The sequence below is a fragment of the Typopeltis vanoorti genome, chromosome 25 (genome assembly GCF_054136105.1).
Source record: "Typopeltis vanoorti isolate ZY-2024b chromosome 25, IOZ_Tvanoo_1.0, whole genome shotgun sequence".
Classification (NCBI taxonomy): domain Eukaryota; kingdom Metazoa; phylum Arthropoda; class Arachnida; order Uropygi; family Thelyphonidae; genus Typopeltis; species Typopeltis vanoorti.
The window spans coordinates 70,398,042-70,419,631 of NC_143573.1; the positions used below are offsets into that span (position 1 = coordinate 70,398,042).

Here is a 21,590-nt window from a genome sequence, read left to right on the forward strand (position 1 = left end):
CTGTTCAGAGATTTTCATGCGAGTGCGTTTTTGATCTGGTGTGAGCAAGCGGTGCACCCATCTTGCACAAAGCCTTTTCATTTGCAATTCTTCATGCAAAATATATCCTACACGTTCTTTTAAAATGCCTATAGTTTCAGTAGTTTCACGCACTTTGACTCGCCGGTCATCCAATACCATATCTTGCACTTGATCAATGATTTCTGGTGTTGTTACACTTTTTGGACGTCCTTCACGTGGATCAGTTTCAAGGCTGGTACGACCATGTTCAAACTAGGCAGCCCATTTCTTAATTGTTGAAAATGAAGGAGAATAGTGCCCATAAACTTTTATGAACTTCGAATGAATTTCTTTTGCTGTTAAACCTTCTTTTACAAAGAATTTTATAACTGCACGATACTCAATTTTATCCATTTCAAGGGATGCAGACAACACTTTTGCTGCAGACAGCTTTATAAAACAAATTCCTTGATAGAATGACTTGCAATTCCACATGGATGCTTATGATAGATGTGCCAACTTAAAAAAAAAAAATCTTGCTGATAGTGTTGCCATCTATAGTTGAAGCCGAGAACTTTTCAGACTACCCTTGTATGTGGGGGAACACGAGAATCAAGTTTTGGATTTGGTTATCGCATCAGCAGATCTGATTGTGGCTGAGACATCCTACTTGCCCGAAATTGGTGAGAGTGACCATGTAGTTTTGAATTGGAGGATATGTATCAAGACAGAATGAATTTATGTGGAATTATAAGGTTGGCAACTAACAAAGACTCTGAAACTAGCTTGCAGCAGCATAATCCATGAAAGAATCTGAATGCATGGGAGATACTTAAGAAAAAACTGCTTATGGCTATAGCAGATTGTATATCTCGAGTGAAGCCGATAAAGCAATTTGGAGTCAAATGGTTGACAAGAAAAATAAACAAGGGATTGTAGATGAAAAAGAAATTACGAAAGGCATATAAAGAGAGAGGTGGAGAACAGTTACATGGGAATCCTCCTGCACTTCTACACACCCAAGGAGTTTTTTTCCACTATGTGGTGAGTAGGAGGAAAAAGATTGTGGATGGATTACTTTTCTCCATGGAGATGGTGGTCAGATGACTTATGCAGATAGTTTGAGCTGTTTAATGGTCAGTTTGTTAGAGTGTTCCATCCTTGTTCAGCAGGCTATATTCCTAGAAGGATAAGGCGAGGTAAAGTGTTAGAAGTGATTGAAGAGGATGTATTCCAAATACTGTGTGTACGCTAAATGTTAATGAAGCAGGAGAATTTAGATGGAATTTCACCACGTGTTTTAAGGGAATGTGCTGTGCAACTGACTGCTTCCATTAAACCTGGCTGTTTAATGAAAGCCTTGCAACAGGAAATATTCCTATAGAGTGAAAGGATGGTAAGATAATGCCATTGCATAAGGGTGGTTGTGGAATGGAGGTATCAAACTATAGGCCAGTTTGTAAGTTTGTATTTTTTCTGTAGTTGTTAAGATTTTGGAGAAATTGGTAAAAACTCATATGGAATTGGGCATATAAGGGCAATATTATTTATATAGGCTAGCATGGGTTTATTACAGAGTGATCTTGTTTTAATAATTTGGGTTTGGGGTTACCTTTTACATAGAATAACAAAAGCATAGAGGAGAGTAAGGCATACTCTATCATTTTTTTTGGTTTTTCAAAGGCATTTGACAGGGTACCATATGACATGTTGGTTTTTAAGTTGAAACATATTGGTTTGGATATCAGGTCAGTGAATTGGATTGTTAACTGACTTTCTGATAGATATCAGAGAGTTGTATATGGTGGGGGACAGGCAGTATCAGAGATTAGAGAGGTTAGAGTTCCACAGGACTCAGTACTGTGACCATTACTGTTCAATCTTTCTCTCAATAATATTGTCTCAGGACTATGAGGAAATATTTAGTTGTTTGCAGATAATGTGAAGTTTGTTGATGATGGGGAGGAGAGACTGACTGTAAGTGAGCAAGAAGTGTTTGGGGAGTTGAGTAAACTAGATGTAAATAAGGCTGTGGGACTTGATAATATATCACCACGTATTCTGAAGGAGTGTGCTAGAGAATTGACACCTGCCTTGACATATTTTTTTAATACGAGTCTTGCACTTGGTCAAGTTCCTAAAGAGTGGAAGGAGGGCAAGATTGTGCCACTTCATAAAGGAGGTGATTGAACTCAAGCATCAAACTATAGGCCTATCTGTGTGTCAGGTGTTGTGGTTAAGTTGTTGGAGAAGCTTGTGAGAACTAGGATCCAGAGTTGGGTTGACAACAATGGTATAATTTTTGATGGACAGCATGGATTTGCTAAAGGGAGGTCATGTTTTAGTAATCTACTTACTTATTACAATAAAGTGACTGCTTCCTTGGACAGAGGAGAAGGATACACAGTAATATACTTGGATTTCGCAAAAGCTTTTGATAGAGTACCTCATGATAAGTTGACAGTCAAACTAGAGCAGATGGGGTTGGATATTAGATTAGTGCATTGGATTGGAGACTGGCTATCTGATAGGTATCAACAAGTTGTGTATGGGGGTGCAATATCCAGGAAAAGGAAAGTCACTAGTGGAGTGCCTCAGGGGTCTGTTTTAGGGCCATTACTATTTAACTAATATATTAATGATATTGGTGAAGATTTGGATGGAGATATTCAGTTGTTTGCAGATGATGCAAAGTTGGGACGAACCATAAAGAGTAGTGAAGATGTTGTGGCCTTGCAAGAAGACTTGAATAAATTGAGTGATTGGGCAAGCAAATGGGGATGTGAGTTCAATGTTGCAAAATGTAAGGTTTTAAAATTTGGAAAACAAAGATGGGATGCAGAATTTATGCTTGGTGAGAATATATTGTTGGAAGTAGAGGAAATAAGAGATCTGGGGGTGATAGTGGATAAGGATCTAAAATTTAGGGGACACATCGCCAAAATTGTGAAGACAACACAAAGACTTCTGGGAATGATGCGGAGGACACTGACATGTAGAAATAGGGAGATACTTGTTCCAATGTATAAGGCTTTGATTAGGCCACACTTGGACTATTGTGCCCAGATTTGGTCACCGGGTTTTCAGAAGGATGAAGAGATGTTGGAAAGGGTCCAAAGGCGAATGACTAAGGTAGTTTCTGACCTCTGGAATGTTGAGTATGAGGAAAGATTGAAAAGATGTAATTTGCAGAGTCTCGTGGAGAGAAGGAAGAGGGGAGATATGATAGAGACCTACAAGTTGGTAAGGGGTTGTTATAGGATCAATGGTGGAGAAGTTCTACAGAGAATAGTGGGAGATCAGGGGAGAACCAGAGGTCATCCCTGGAAACTGTATAAGGAGGGTGTGAGTAAGGGAGTGAGAGGCAGGTTTTTTTCGTGCAGAGTTGTGAGTGATTGGAATGCCCTGCCTGAGAGGCGTGGTGTCTGCAAGTAGTTTGAATGTGTTTAAGACACGGTATGATGAGATGTGTGTGTAAGATAAAAGGACCTCCTAGATGAGTCTTTGACTCCATGAGGTCTTGTTTTAATAATAATAATAATAATAATTGTGTTATTAGTAATAATGCTGATGTTTTGGCTCTTCAGGAGGACATGAATAAGCTGGAAAATTGGGCAAACAAATGGGAGCATCAGTTTAATGCAACTAAATGTAAGGTTTTAAAATTTGGTATCTACAGACTGGATGCTTCATCTTCATTTGGAAGAATGTTGAAAGTTTATTCCTATATGTAGATAGTTTATATCCTATAGGTAGAGATGACCTGCGAATGCTTCTGCCTGGTATTTCCACTAGGGCCTGGCTCCCACTGAAGAGACCTCAATAAAGGTCGAAACTAGTCTGGGTAGTGGCCCTTCCCTTAATGCATAACATTAGACATATCTGCAAGGAGATGTGTTTTGCATTATAGGAGATACTGAGATAGGAGTGTTGGTATCTTTCTCCACCTTTGCAACGAGTTGCCCTGGTATCACCTTACCCTAGTCCTGAAGATACTTCAGGCGCAAACTTTGTTTGCTCACACTTGGATAAAGGATTAAACTAATTTTATTGGATTCATTTGGAAGAGTTATACTGGAAGAAGTAAGGGTATCAAGGAACCCTGTGATGATTGTCAATAGAAATTTGAAGTTCAGAGAACATATTGCAGAGGTTATGAAGACACCCCCAAGAATTGCTTTTGATCAGACCACATCTGGATTTCTGTGACCAGATCTGGTCACTGTTATTTGAAGGGGATGAAGTAACCTTAGAAAGGGTACAAAATTATATCATTACTCTGTACAATGTTGATTATGAAGATAAACTGAGGGCATGTAAACTGCTGAGTTTGGTGGATAGAAGACAAGGGGGAGGGTATGATTGAACCATTTAAGCTGTTGAAGCATTATTATTATATTAACACTGAGGAGATTTTTCATGGAATTGCATAGATCCTATAAATTGGGATCTACACACCCAAACGGATCTGGCATCTGTTTGTTTGTACAGACACCCACACAACCACAAACAGATGCTTCCCCCCCCCCCCACACACACACCATCTTTACTCACTATCATCTCAATTCCTCATTCTCACACACACCATCTTTACTCACTATCTCAGTTCCTCATTCTCACACCTACACACACACACACCATCTTTACTCACTATCTCAACTTCTAATACCTGGGCTGTGTAGTATCCTTCACTATCCCAACCTCCTCAAGAATTCTATGATATTCTCACATTCTTCTTCTCTCCAAATCATCTATTCAAGTAACTACCAATAATGCTCTTGCTCATTTATCCTCATATCCAAAGTTTCAACACCCTACTCATATCCTGAATCCTAGGAAACAAACCCCATGAACTCTCTCATTCATCACGGATCTATTATTAAAAACAAATGTCTATAAAAACTTATTAATGTGAATGTTGAAATAAAGACAAGCTGATATTTTGGAGATGAATCTATTCCTCCAAGATTAATATGATTGCTCATCATGATTATGGAATTCTACAAAGCCTATAAATTGGGATCTGCATCCCCCCCCCCCACCACAGATCTGACAGCACATCATTCATCACCTTTAATCACCATTTCAATTCATCATTCTCATACCTGGAACAATGCACTATCCTTCAATACCCCACTCTCTTCAACTATTCTGTGATATTATCCATCCTCAAATTCTTCCTCTCTTCAAATCATTGGTAACTACCAATAATGCATTTGCTCATTTACACCTCATATCCAAAGTTTCAACACCTTACTCATATCCTTCTTTCTAGAAAACAAACCCCACACCCACTCTCTCATTCATCACTAGTGTATCATTAGATCTTAGCATCATCATTATGCAGTGGAACTGTTTTTCCTAGATGATGATGGTAGTAGCAGTTGCTGTAGTTGGTGAATTAAGTGGCAGACCTTGAGAGTTGTAAAGTAGGTGCCCTCCCTTGATGAGTGTTTGGAGGTTTCATGAAATAATAATAATAATAATAATAAATGTTTTTCTCTCCTTGTACTCATTTGGAGCATCCTTATTAAAAAATTCTCAATAAATATCAGGTCTAATATCAAAGCCTTATGTTACTATTGAAATTCTTCCTGTCTAACAGCTTATATGCCTTTGTTCATTTACTTCTAGTTGTGTAGTATTTGTCTACCTTTCCAATATCACATCAGCATGAAAGAGGTAACAAAGTGCTCATTAAATGAATTCACTACCATCCATAGTGATCATTTTGCTGCATTAATAATCATGTACCAGTTACCCTCCCATAATACTTCTTCTTTTATCATTCCCTCACTACATGAAATTAATCTGAAACATCATAATACAAAACATTACCTGAGAGGTAACCAAATATCCTATATAAAAGTTCTGAAGGAAGAAGTTCAAAGTATCCAAGCAGTCCTGTTTCCACTCTTTGCATTCTACTGTCATCTTGTTCTTTTGTAATAAGGCGCAATGAACGTCTAAGCTTCTTGTTGACAATAGGCCAGATACTCCTAAAACTCATTTTTTTAATAGATTCTGCAAGAAATATTATTAAGTTTATACATATAATCTGTTATTTCAAAACAGAGTATAAAAAGGTTACCATAGTATTATAAGTTAAATGCTGAGATGGGTAACAAGACTAAGTACTATTATCATTCAGGTTAGTTGTTTTAAGGGTATTAACTTCCAATACCATATTAGGACAAAAAAAAACATCAGTTTATTAAATATGCTGATATTTCATTGGATTCAAAGATACTGTGTATTAAAGTACTACTTGTGTTTGTCCTTAGGCGAATGAATGTGGGTCATTGGTTTGATGTGTGGATTAATAGATCCTGTGAAAATTAGTATAGCATTATTATTATTATTATTATTATTATTATCCTAAGACCCCCACTGACTTCCTAGATGAGTCTTTGACTCATCTAGGAAGTCCTTTTGTCATACACACAGCTCATCATATTGTGCCGTAAACAAACTCAAATTCTCTGAAGACACATCCTCTCGGGCAAGGCATTTCAATCATTCACAACTCTGCATGCAAAAAACCTACTTCTCACACCTATCTTATACAGCTTCAAGGGATGGCCGCCGATTTTCCCCTAATCTCCCACCACTTTCTGTAAAACCTCATCAACATTGATCCTTTAACAACCTCTTACTAACTAGTAGGTATCTATCATATCACCCTCTTCCTCCTATCCACTATACGCTGTAAATTGCATCTTCTCAACATTTCTTCATATCCGACATTGCAGAGATCAGAAACCACCTTAGTTGCCTCTGGACCATTTCCAACATCTTTTCATCCTTTTAAAAACCAGGTGACCAAATCTGTGAACAGTAGCCTATGTGTGGCCTAATCAGAGGCTTATACAATGGAACAAGAATCTCCTTACTTCTACAAGTCAGTGTCCTCTGCATCATTCCCAGAATTCTTTGTGTTGTCCTCACAATTTTGGCAATGTATCTCCTAAATTTCAGATCCTTATCCACTATCACCCAAAGATATTTCATCCACCTCCAACAATATATCCCCACCAAGCATAAGTTCTACATCCCATCTTTGTTTCCCAAATTTTAAAACTTTACATTTTGCAACATTGAACTTACATTCCAGTGCCCATTCACTCAATCTATTCAAGTCTTCTTGTAAGGCCACAACATCTTCTTTACTCTTCATAGTTCATTCCAATCTAAATCATCTGCAAACAACTGAATATCCTCATTTTTGCCAATATCATTAACATACAGGTTACACAGCAATGGCTCTAAAACAGATCCCCGAGGAACACCACTAGTGACTTTCCTCTCTTGGATATTGCTCTCCCATACACAACTTGCTGATACCTATCAGGTAGCAGTTTTCGATCCAATGCACTAATCTAATATATCCAGTCCCATCCGCTCTAGTTTGACTATTAACTTATGAGTTAATCTATTAAGAGCCTTTGCAAAATCCAAGTATACCACTGTGTATCCCACTCCTCTGTCCACTGAAGCTGTCAGCTTATTGTAATAAGTAAGCAGATTACTAAAACATCATCTCCCTTTAGCAAATCGGTGCTGTCCATCAAAGATAATTCCCAATTCTGGATCCTATTTCTCATCTGCTTCTCCAACAACTTAACCACAACACCTGACACACAGATAGGCCTATAATTTGATGTTTGAGTTCTATCATCTCCCTTATGAAGCAACACAGTCTGCCCTCCTTCCAATCCTTTGGAACTCGACCCAGTACAAGACTCATAATAAAAAAATATGTCAAGGCAGATATCAATTCCCTGGCACATTCAGAATACGTGGGGATATACTGTGAGCTCTTCGTCTGTAAATGAATTCAAGAAGAGATATGACAGATATTGTTTTGCTAGTTTGGGTCTCCTGCGATAAGTCTACTGACTCCATGGAGATACCCGTAATAATATTAATAATAATAATATAATCAAGTCCTATAGCCTTATTAAAATCAAGTTTGCTCAATTCCCCATATACCTCTTGCTCACTTATAGTCAGTCACTCCTCCCCATCATCAACTGCTCTCAAGCTCTCCATGATGTCACATTCACACGAATGAAAGACCTTTATCAATTGCTCATTAAGTAATTGTTCTTATACCATTTTCTGCGATCATTGTCATCATTCCATAATCATTCTTTTTTTTTTTTTTTGCTGAATACATATTGAAAGTACTCTCTAGGATTCTTTTTGGCTTCATTAGCTAACTGCTGCTCATACTTCACTTTAGCCTGTTCAATGTATTCTTCGTGGAACTGATTATTACCGCCCCTCTTATGTTGCCTCCATAATGCCTTTTTTCTCTGCATTGCATTCTAAATTTCTTCATTCATTTCACACCTACCTTATTTAACCTTCTGACTCTTGGAATACATTTAGACATTGCTTCTACTAGATTGTTCTTGAATATCACTCAAGCAGCATTGATTTCCTTTCCACTCAGCTTCTTATTCCATGCTACAGCTGCAAGCTGTCTCCTGAGCTTCTCATAATCACTAGCCTTGTAGTTCCACACATACCTCTTCCTCACGGAAGTCCTCACATGGTTGGCAACCACCCAGGTAATCACTTCATGGTCACTCTCACCAACTGGAGGGTGATTTGACACCTCATGTATAATTACATCCTCTGATGAGAGGGTCAAATCCCAAACCCCTCAGTCCTCATGTGCCCTCTGTTACATACTGTCTTTTAGTTGTGTTTTTGTTACTCAAAAATTCAAGAAACTCATTTTCTTTACTTCCAGTTGCTATCTCATCATCCCAGTCTATATACCCATAACTAAAATTGTCCATAATGTTCACTCTTTTCTTATTCGCTTGACTAATTTGATTATACATTTCATAGTCACTGCCATCCACATTACTAGGTCTATATCAACATCTGACTAAGTATTTCATTCTATTCACCTCTATCTCACACCACACTGTCTCCTCAAAACCACTGGCACTATTTCCTCATCTCTGCTTTGTATGGACATAACTCTCTCTCTATCATCAATAGCACTCCTCCTCCTCCCTTTTTATCTTCAGAAAACACATCATACCCTTCCATCTCTATTCCTGTCAGGATGTCATCCTCATCCAACCATGTCTCTTATTCCAATTCTTGATTGAACAGACTCAATTAATGCAACCATTTCCTTTGCCTTGTTTCTTACACTTGTAGCATTTGTATACAAACACACCAGCTCATTCCTGGATCTATAGCTAGTTCTACTGATACTACTTATTTGATGTGATTTCTCCATGCTTAACTCCAGCCATTTCTTTTTCTCCTTATTCATCTTAGAACCTTCTTCAAATCCAATTGTTTTTCCTTGACCCAGGTTATCCCCTTCCTTTTTGTCTACACATGCATTCACATCCTCTTAGAGCATCAACCTTTCTCACGGTGTGTTTCCCTGTCCACCCTGAGCCTCCCCGTTTCCCTCTCTGTCTTGCACACCTGTTCTCTCATTCTCTACACTCATGCCACTCTCTTCTTTATTCATAACCACCTCTTCAATCTCTCCTTTCTTATTCTCCCATTGTTCTACATTGCCTCCCACTTGATCAGATTCATTCTCAGACTCTCTTCTCTACTTTCCAGCAGCAGTCTCTCCAAATGACTCACACCAAACCATTCAAATGCAGTCCATCACTATTATACAGTTCACTTTGTCCTTCAAGCTCATTCCATACATTAACAAACTGCACTCCTTTCTCCTCATATATTTCTGCTAACATATCATTCATAATCCTTGCTCTCCACCTCATTTCAATTATAATGTGAGGAGGCAATAAGACAATAAGAAAAAGTGCAGGATTGACAATAATAAAGAAAATGCAACTTTCAGTAAGAAAGAGAGTTTAATCCAAGAGAAGAAAGCATGGTTGACTGGAAGCAAAAAAGAGTGCACATCCAAAAAGAAACGAAGTGTTTTCCATAAAGCAAGAAAGTATGGGAACTGGCAAGCAAGGGAATGCATATGTGAAGCAAGCAGAATTAACAGGATTATGCAAGCTTCAATGTTGATTAGTAAAAAATTAGTAAAGATGAAAAATAAGATGAAGCATCATGCAGAATGAAACAATTTGGAGTAAAGTGGATGACAAACAATATTAAACAGGAATTGCATGCAAAAAAGAGGCTATGGAAGAGATATAAAGAGGCAGGTGAGGAGAAGATGCATGAAGAATATAAGACACAGGCCAGAAGAGTGACTAGTGTGGAGGAAAGCAAAACTGGAATATGAGAGAAGATTGGCCCTAAGATCCAAAGAAAATCCTAGGGAATTTTTTAGCTATGTGGACAGTAGGAGAAATGACTGTGGAAGAATGATATTGTGGGATAAAAAATGGAAATAGATTGACTGATGCAGAGGACATAGTGGAATTGTTCAATGAACATTTTATTGGAGTATTTCATTCTAGAGGAGTCAGTTTTAATGCTAGAGGGATAGGGCTGGTTTGAGGTTTAGAGGTACAGGAGGAGATTGTGTTTTAAATACTGAGTACTCTGGATGCCCAGTAAAGCTTTGGGACTGGATGGTATTTCACCACGCGTTTTGAGAGAATGTGCTAGGGAACTGACAGTGCCTTTTTACCTGGCTATTCAATGAAAGTCTGGCTGCAGGAAAGGTGCCCAGGGAATGGAAGGAAGGTAAGATAGTGCCATTGCATAAGGGTGGTAACAGACTGGAAGTGTCTAATTATAGGCCAGTCTGTGTGTCATCAGTAGTTGTTAAGATCTTGGAGAAAGTAGTAAGGGACCGTATACAGCATTGGGCAGATGAGGATAATGTTATCTGTGAGAGTCAACATGGATTTGTGAAAAGGTGCTCTTGTTTTAGCAATATGCTAGCCTTTTATAATAAAGTTACAAGAACATTAGATGAGGGAAAGGCACATACTGCAATTTTCTTAGACTTAGCGAAGGCATTTGACAGGGTGCCACATGATAAGCTGATATTTAAGTTGCAGCACATGGGTCTGGATGTCAGATTGGTCAACTGGATTCAGGATTGGCTGTCTGATAGGTATCAGAGAGTTGTGTATGGTGAAGCAGTTTCAAGGAGGCAGAGGGTTACAAGTGGGGTCCCACAGGGCTCAGTACTAGGACCTATATTGTTTAACCTTTATATCAATGACATTGCCAGTGGATTGCTAAGGGATATTCAGTTGTTTGCGGATGATGCAAAGCTGGGAAGGATTATTAGTAATAGTGCAGATGTTAAATCCTTGCAAGAGGATTTAAATAAGCTAGATAGATGGGCAAATGAATGGGGGTCAGTTTAATGCAGCAAAATGTAAGGTCTTGAGGTTTGGGAAACATTGATGGGATGCTGCATACTCTATGGTAGGAGTTATACTGGAGGAAGTAGGGGAGACAAGAGATCTGGGGTTGATGATTGATAGAAACCTGAAGTTTAGGGGACATATTGCAAAGGTGGTGAAGGTAACACAGAGGATTGCTGCAATTATGAGAAGGACACTGACCTGCAGAGATAAGAGGGTTATCATTCCGTTGTATAAGTCTCTGATCAGACCACACTTGGACTATTGTTCTCAGATTTGGTCCCCAGGATTTGAAGGGGATAAATTAACTGTGGAAAGGATACAAAGACGGATGACAAAGATGGTTTCGGCACTGTACAAGCATAGTTATGAGGATTGCAGAGTTTGGTGAAAAGAAAAGGAGAGGTGATATGATTGAGACTTTTAAACTGTTGAGAGGTGGTTACAGGGTTGACACTGGGGAGTTCTTTTGCTTGGTTGAACAGCGAGAAGGAGTGATGACAAGAGGCCATCCCTGGAAGTTACGAAAGGAAACTGTGAGCAAGAGGGTAAGGAGTGGTTTCTTTGTGTGGAGGGTGGTTGAGCCATGGAATGCATTGCCTGATGGAGTGGTGGGAGCGAGAACGGTCAATGAGTTTAAGGAGTGGTATGATAGACTTTGTGTTTCTTAGGGGGGACCTCCCCTTGATGAGGCTTGACAGACTTTATGTTCTTAGGAAGGACCCTCCACGATGAGTCTTTTGACTCCATGGAGGCCTGAATATAATAATAATAATAATAATAATAATAATAATAATAATTTATGAGAATATTAAGCAAGAGTGATAAAACTCAAGCATGGCACTGTAGTATGAAGTTTCTGTTATTAGTAATGCAGTGAATGAAAGATTGTAAAAGGCTACATAACTTTCCAAAAGGGAGTGTACATAAGGTGATTAACATTCTGGAAATGAGGAGTAAATAAGAATAAGAATTAGTGGTGTTTATAAGAATGAATGGTTGAGTTGGAAAAAAAGGGGAGGGTAAGAATGGATATGTGGAACTGTAAGTGGAACTGTCGGTTCAATGTTTCAAAGTGCAAGGGTACTGAAATTTGATAAACAATGAAAAAACTTTGTTTCACTTGATCAGAAAATAGCATGAATAAATTAAAAAACTACAAGCAAAGTAATAACAGTTAACATTTCTAGCGAAGAATATTTAAAAACATTTAAACAACGGAAAGCATGCATTCGCTGTTATGCTGACTGCTGGTTTGTGGGTTGCTGTACTGCTGGTAGATACAAGTGTGTTGTGATGGATTAAGGAAGATCAGATTTGATGTAAAATTGTCCCTTGTTGTTTATTACACTGCAGAGGATACTTCATCATTTTAGCTGATTCTTTGAATGCTATTGAGTACAAGTAGTAATCAGTGTGGAGCATTTCAGTTTGTTGCCATTCTACTAGATATTTTGTATCTGTTGTATATGCTGCTAGTCTTGATTTGTGCTTTCTTTCATTCTCAATGTCCTTGATATGTTCCGACTGGAGTATCTCCTCAGATCTGTCAGTTTGTCCCATGCAGTTTAGCCCACAACTGCAACTGATCTTGTAGACACTTGGTGTTTTAAGTAGTGGATGTGGTGGTTTAGGAGGTTTCAGATGATTAGAGATTTTGTTGATTGGTAAAAGGTGACTTTTAGATTTTTTTGGCAAAGCAATCTTGCTATTTTATTGATTGTATATACAGGAGAATCACTGCTGATTTATATTCTGTGGTTTATTTGTTCTTCTGTTTGTTTTGGAGGTTGAGGTAGCCATTTTTTGGAAGCACAGAATTATGATACTGTAGCTTGGTTTCATCTATTTTTGTGGAAATTCTGTAGGCTCTATCAAGTAAGAAACTGATGATGCCTATTTTTTGTGCTGGGTGGTGATGAGAAGTTGCATGTAGATAACGTCCTGTGTTAATTGGTTTCCTGTATGTATGACATTTTCTACACACAGCTCACCAGTAAGCCATCCTTTCCCATTTCACCTACATTTGAGCTTCTCATGATTTCACACTGATGAGGTTGAAAGATACTGATAAATTATTCACTGAATAGCGCAACTATGTTCTCTGTAGAAGTTACTAATCTACCATTTTCATCTATTAACTTCACCTTGTTATAACCATTCTTACTCCTACTTGCTACATATTGAAAAAACTGTCTAGGATTTTTTTAAAATCTGTTATTCAGGTGTTACAGAATCTTATCCAGATTTTGCATTTTGCTGAACGTCTATAGACGTCATGGCCGGTTGGGGTGTTAATTTCTGCTCATACTGCATTTTTGCTGTCCTTACCAAATGACCAACCTTCCTGGTCTGCTCTTTATACTCTTCGTATAACTGATTATTACCATATTACCATTATTCATCTTCTGCTGCTTTAAATGCCTTCTTCATGAATTATTCGTGCTAATTCCCTTCATTCATCCATTTGACACCAACATTATTCAGTACATTAATGTTGTTAAATATTCTCTTGGTCAGTGCCTAAGAAATAGTTCTCTCCTTCCTGCTTAACTCCTCATTCCATGCTATAGCTCCAAGCTTTCTCCTAAGGTTTTCATAATCAGTGGCCTTGTATTTTCCCCAAATATCCAGTGGCATCAGAAATAAGGGCGATGAAACTGTTTCAATGATTGACTTTGTTCGTTCAAAAATTGTTGAAATAAGTGAAACAAAGTTGCATGAGGCAGAATATGAAAGAGAATGAAAATTAGTGAGAGAGGATATGAAAGAAGAAAAATTGAGTGAGAAATAAAGATTGTTAGTCTGTTGTCTCAATAATAATAATAATAATAATAATAATAATAATTATTATTATTATTATTATTATTATTATTATTATTATTATTCCTCAGATAAGCTTACATATAAGCTTCGAGGATGAAAGCAAAGAAATTAGTTCTCATCCAAGCAATGTATCATATGTAATCAAATGTATGTAATGTAACAAATAACTGTAACAAATGTATGCAATGTAATAAAAAAAAAAAATTCTTTTAAATGTAAAAAAAAAAAAAATTAATTCCCAACACATAAAAAAAAATGTGTGTAATGTATATAATAACTGTAACAAATGTATGCAATGTAATAAAAAAAAATTCTTTTATATGTAAATCATGAGTTTACACTGTATGTTTGTGAGAATTAGGAAATATAATATTTAGATTGCATATGTGTAAATACTGTTGTATAATCACGCCTTTTCAAACTTAAAAAAAAAAAAAAAATAGTAAGCTACAACATGTAATATAATACTACTTATGTAACTCTGAACAATATAATTGTAAATTATTATTATGATTGTTATTTTAAAAAAAAAACCGTTATCAGCATTACTATTTAAATCTCATTATATGTAGCACAAAGTGCTGAACTTTGTAAAATAATATACTGAATAGATGATCATTGTACATATGTAAATATTTGAAAGAACAATAAAAAAAAAAAAAAATTATTATTATTATTGCACCTTCCATGAAGTTGACAGACTTATCGTGGGAGGTTCATTCAACTGATAACGTATTTATCTTATCGAATCTTAAAATCCTTAACACTCCTTGCATTAACAACGTATTCTGGTAATCTGTTCCATTCACTGACAATTCTCCATGTAAAACATCTACTCCTCACACCCCTCTTCACTACACTCTTACATAACTTCCAGGGATGGCTTCTGGTTTTCCTCTCTCGCCTTCTACTCTTTTTATAATCTTAGCTGGATTTATCCAATAAAATCCTCTCACTAACTTAAATGTCTCTATCTTATCACCTCTTTTCTTCCTATTAACCAAACTCTGCAATCCACATTTCTCCACAGCCAGCATTCCAAACAAAAGTCCCGATATTGTCTTAGTCACTCGTCTATGAACCCTCTCCAATGTTTCCACATCATACTGAAAACCAGGTGAACAAATTTGAGCACAACAGTCCAAATGTGGTGTGACTAGTGCTTTATACAGTGGCACAACCACTTCCTTATCCCTACATGGTAGAGAACTTCTTATCATAGCAGCACTACGATGTGCAACCTTTGCAACACTTGAATTATGTCTTCTAAACTTCAGTCTACTGTCAATCAACCATCACTCTCATATCTTAAATTTCATCCACTTCCTGCAGCACAGCAGTATAAATATACACAGCCTTATATTTCTGCACTCCAAAATGCAACATGTTGCACTTATTAATATTAAAACTACAGCCCCACTCCTTTGTCAAATCAAAAGTCTATTCAAATCTCCCTGAAGGAAATTAACATCAGCAGTGCTACTTATAATTCTCTCCAACTTTGCTTCATCAACAAACAACCGAAGATCCCTAGTCAGTCCACATGATATATCATTTACAAACAAGTTAAACAGCAGGGGCACAAGATCAGAACCCTGGGACATGCCACTGGTAACCTTCCTTTTTTGAGACACTGCTTTATCATACACAACTTACTGGTATCATTCAGAGAGCCAATCTCGAATCCATCTAGCCAATATACTATCTATTCCCATCCTGTGCAGTTTGTACACCAACATATCATGTAGTAATCTTTCAAACATTCTTTCAAAGTCCAAGAATATCACTGTGACCCAACACACTCATTACCCTATCATAAAATGCAAGTAATTTGCTAAAACAGGACTTACTCTTTTTTAGAAATCCATGCTGACCACAAAGAATGCTATCTCCACCAATAAAATCCAATCTCTCCAACACCTTGATGATAACTGTAGTTATACAGACTGGTCTATATTTGGAAACTTCTGTCCCAGAACCATGTTTGTGGAGTGGTACTATTCTGCCTTCTTTCCACTCCTTAGAAACCCTACCCACTGCAAGACTTTCATTAAATAACCAGGTCAAGGACATAGCCAACTGTTCTGCACACATTCCTTAAGAAAAACTTTTATTGGGATTATATTGATCAAGTGTATATAATAAACAACTAAGTTATACCAACTAGTTTCACCAACTAAATCTGTTGGCATCTTCGGGGTACATAACTGATGTAAGGCACTAAAAAGTAAAAAACTGTTACAAACTAAAATCAACCGATTCCAATTATATTAAACAAAGAACAGAGTGCATACAATACATTCATAGAGCGTGGATGATCTCACTTGTTGTTATTTAGGAATGTTCTATAGTTGGCACTATAATTCAGTTCTGGCGAGTTGAAGGATCTGATAAGGGTCTTCCAGATCACGGGCAAGATTAGTCCTTGGTTCCTGTTAAGGTTTTGTGTACAGCGGGCAACTGTTGTGGCCTCCTTAAAAATTCGGGAGCGGAAGTCCTCCTCCATGTAAGGAATTGTGCTTCTATCCCACTCTATGGTATGGTTCGTTCTTGAGAAATGAAACGCTAACCCCGATTTTTCTTCTCTGTTATTATTGACGTCACCTATATGTTCTTTTTGCCTAATTTCAAGGCTCCTTGAAGTTTGGCCGATGTAATTCAAGCCGCACGAGCATGGTATGTTATAAACTCCAGCATATTTGGAGAAAGGATGGCTATCTTTTGGAGATTTTAAGAATTGTCTAATCGTTTCTGTGGGTTTAAAGGCCACTCTTATTTTATGTGGTCTAAGGAGTCTAGCAATCTTATTGGAAACTATGGAATGACCTAAATATGGAATGACGATGGTAGAAATATATCGTACATCATCTTGTTGTCTTTGTCGGGGTTCAGAGAAAAGTATCTTGTGGGCGAGTCTTCGAGGAAATCCATTCATGGTAAGGTTGGTGGATATCAGGGATAGTTCTTTCTGGAGGTCTTGTTGATCTGTTGTAAGGAGAGAGGCATGGTTCTTCAACATGTGTACAATACTAAGTTTCTGAGAAATGTGGTGTGAGGAAGTGAAATGTAAATAACGTCCTGTATTGGTAGGTTTGCAGTAAACTGAGAGGTTGATACCACCATTCGGAAGCTTCTTAATTAAAGTGTCCAGAAATGATAATTGGTTATCTTCTTCAAGTTCTAGAGTGAATTTGATTGTGTGGTGTAGAGAGATGATTTTCTTAAGAAAGTCGAACAGGTCCTTTTTTGTGTGGTTCCAAACGATAAAGATATCATCCACGTATCTCCACCATACTGTGGGTTTAGGGTCTGTTTGAGTTAAGATTTTATTTTCAAAATCCTCCATAAAGAGATCAGCACAAGATGGAGAGAGGGGGCTACCCATTGCAAGGCCAGTCAATTGCTGATATATGGTTTTATTCCATAAGAAAAAGTTTGATGTTAAACAATGACGGAACAGAGAAGTAATGTCTTGTGGGAGCAAACTTCCTAAAATGTTGATCACTTCCTCCACAGGAAGTGATCAACATTTAGCCCCCTCTCTCCATCTGAAGATGCCAACAGACTTAGTTGGTGAAACTAGTTGGTATAACTTAGTTGTTTATTATATACACTTGATCAATATAATCCCAATAAAAGTTTTTCCAGAGCTTTTTGGGCAAGAAAATTAAACGTTTTTTAAACATTCCTTAAGAATACATGGATATATATCCATTCCAACAGCCTTATTAAACATCTAATCCAATCAACACTTGAAACAACTCAGATTCTTTCATTTCCCATTCTCCTAATACTTGCCTTTCTTCTATGTATCGCACCACATAACTTACACCAGTATGATATACGCTGATAAAGTGCTGGTTCAATAATTCCAATATATCCTTTGCAACTGTTATTCTGCTGTCATATCTACTAGTGTCAACCTGCCATAATTATTCATTCTTTTGCTTGCCGTACAGCAGAAAATTTCCCTTGAGTTAACCCTGGTCTGACCAGCCAATCCCCTCTCATACTGCACCTTTTCTTTCTTTTCCATGCTCCTCACCTTCCTAACCTGCATTTTGTACTCTTCATGGATCTGATCACCACCATCAACTGTCTTGTACCTCCTCCATAGCATTTTCTTTTCCAACACAGCTTGCTTGATTTCACTGTTCATCCATTTCACTCCTACTCTATTTACTTGCTTAATCCTTGGTATGTAATTATACATTGCTTGCATCAGATACTGCTTTGTGAATTTCCATGCACTGTCAACAGATTAATGAGGTGTTCACACTGCTGCCAGTGATCATGAGGTACATGTATAAGTATGTGATGATTATACTAAGCTCAGTTAGCGCATGATCACTGGCAGCAGTGTGAACACCTCATTAACAACTACATCTTATGAAGTTATCACCAAATCCTTCTGTCACATATTTATCTCTTAGAAACTCAACAAACTCACTCTCCTTGTTCCCATACAGTATCACCTCCTTCCATTCTATATTCCTGCAATTGACGTCTCTCATCAGGATTATTATTATTATTGCATGACACCTCCAGAAAGTCCAAGGACTCATCGAGGAAGGGCACTGAACAATTCCCCTTCTCCACCACTTAATCCATCAACTACACAGAATGCAACTATCATCATCCACACAACACCATCTACTACCTACCATCACCACTAGTATTTTTGCTTGTAAATTGTGTATATATTCTCCTGGCTGATTCGTCTGTATGTAGGATGAAAAACTTAAGTTTCTGAGAGAAAAAACTATGCTACCTCCATATGTGATCAGGTAACTCATCTTCAAATGAAAAAAACCCATATAAATATCCCATCATGAAGATGAGAACTGAACTGAGGTCTTTTCCAATTGAAGGGTGCAATGATGTTCCATTGTTCTTTCAATTATGCTACGGAGGTGATTGTGTGGATGTATGGAGTGAATTTGATGGATAAAAACACTTGATGGACTGTGTTTGAATGGTTTTGCTGTCTAATGTTGAGAGAAAGTGTTATTTATTCAGTGAGAGGTTGGAACTGCAAATTCAAGGAAACTAGAAGTTTTAGGATAGATGCAATCAAGCATGTGTCTAGCCACCTCTGCAACAAATAAGTTTGAATGCAGATATGACTGTGAATGGCTTAGTGCAGTGTCCTAGATATCAAATCTGAATAGGTTGCTAGTGACATCATGGGTTGTCATGATGTCATCATGGGTTGTCCACTGCATGAGGTTGTTGCAATGCATATACTCATCTCATCTTCCTTACACCCTTTTTTACCTTGCGGTGTCGAGGGTCCATTGATCATCGGACCTCACTCCGTTTTACAGGATAAGGTGGTCAGCCTTATGCCCCGGTGTATCCTATGGCCTGTAGTGTTGAGTTCTCAAGGCCAGTTTGCCTGCTTTGCAGGATGAAAAACCCCAGAATAAACTGGGGAAAAAACCCTGCTGTCCACGCCCAAGACTGGCTAACTTGGCTATGGCTGAGGAAGATCCTTCAGCTCCTCACGTCACCGACGGGAATCGAACCTAGGACACTCCTTCCCCAGGCATATGGTTGCGAAGCGCATAACCACTAGGCTAACCGCGCGGCCCTATATATGCTAATGCTTTGAGCTAATGCTTGAAATATCAGAAATAAAAGACAGGAGATTTTGTCATTACTCAGCAAGATCCACTTAAAAAATCATTATTATTATTATCTCAAGACCCCATGGAGTCAAAGACTCATCTAGGAGGTCCTTTTGTCATACACACAGCTCACCATACTGTGCCTTAAACACACTCAAATTCTCTGCAGATACCACCCTCTCAGGCAAGGCATTCCAATCATTCACACATCTGCATGTAAAAAAATTGCTTCTCACCCTTCTCATCCTCCTTATACAGCTTCCAGGGATGACCTCTGGTTCTTCCCTGATCTCCCATTGTTTTCTGTAAAACCTCTCCAACATTGATCCTATAATAACTCCTTACCAACTTGTAGGTCTCTATCATATCACCCCTCCTCCTCCTCTCCACTAATAATCAGTATGTCCTTTATACAAGAAGAGTATAAAGGACAAGCCAGGAAAGTGACCCAGTTTGTAAGAAAAACAAAAGTGGAATATGAGCAGAAATTGGCAAATCAAGCAAAGAAAAACACTAGAGAGTTTTTTAGATATGTGGCAAGTAGAAGGAAGAATGATTATGGTAAGATGATATTAATGGATGAAAATAGTAGAATAGTAACTACTAAGAAGACATTGCTGAGGTACTCAGTGATCAATTTATAAGGGTCTTTTATCCTCATCAGGATGGAATCATGAGCAACTTAAGTGTAGAGGACATAGAAGAGGATGCCTTAATTGTGAGTGAATAGGAGGTATTGAGAAACTGGTGAGAATTGGTAAATAGAGAGAGATTGCTGAGAAGTAGGATACAGAAATGGGTTGATAATAGCAGTATTCTCTGTGCTTCTCAGCATGGGTTTGTTAAAGGAGATGATGTTTTACTAACTTACTTATGTACTATAACAAGGTGACAAATGTCTTGGAGAAGGGAGATGCATATAAAGTGGTATACTTAGATTTTGCACAAGCTTTTGACAGACTACCACACAACAAGTTGTTAAATACACTGAAACAGATGGGACTGGATAACAGACTTCTGAGTCAGATCAGTGACTGGCTGTCAGTTAGGAATCAGAAAGTTGTATATGAGGATGCAGTATCTCAAAAGAGGAAGGTCACTAGTGGTGTGCCACAGGGGTCAGTTTTGGGACCTTCAATGTTCAATTTGTATATTAATGATATTAGGATGGGTTTAACTAGTGAAATGCAGCTGTTTGCAGATGATGAAAAATTGGGAAGAGCAATGCTGCAAAGTGTAAGCTTTTGAAATTTGGTAAGTAGTGATGGGATGCAAAGTATACACTTGGTGGGGAAACTTTTAAAGGAGATAGAGGAGATGAGAGATCTGGGAGTGGTCGTGGACAAGGACCTGAAATTCAGGAGTCACATTGCACAGGTTGAACAGATCATTGCTATTAACTGATGTGAAGACATCACATCAGATAATAGCAATGATGCAGAGGACCCTGGAATGTAGAAACAAATAGGTTATGATGTATTGTGTAAGGCCTTGAACAAACCTCATATAGATCATTCTGCACAGATTTGGTCACCAGGTTTTCATGGTGATGAGGATATGTTAGAAAGGGTTCAGAGAAAATTCACAAAGGTAATCAATGGTCTTTGGAATGTGGAGTACAAGGACAGATTGAGAGAATATAAATTGTAAAGCCTCATGAACAGGAGGAGGAGGGATATGGTTGAGATATATAAGCTAGTCAGGGGGTTGTGATCAAGTTGACATAAAGGAGATTTTTCATAGAAAGAGGAGTGTAGAACAAGAGGCCATCACTGGAAATTGTATAAGGAGAGTGTGAGCAGAGAAGCGAGGAATAGGTTCTTTGCATGGAGAGTGGCTA

The 21,590-nt window shown here is 37.9% G+C and overlaps 1 protein-coding gene across 1 annotated transcript in view; it reads right to left on the reverse strand.

The window, feature by feature from the left end:
- The window catches only part of LOC150092832 (F-box only protein 47-like), a 188,610-nt gene that overhangs the window by 157,858 nt on the left and 9,162 nt on the right, over window positions 1–21,590 (reverse strand). The window contains exon 2 of the mRNA XM_090414293.1: window positions 5,839–6,024. Coding sequence (XP_090270419.1) covers window positions 5,839–6,024 — 186 coding nt within the window. The remainder of the gene's footprint in view (window positions 1–5,838; window positions 6,025–21,590) is intronic.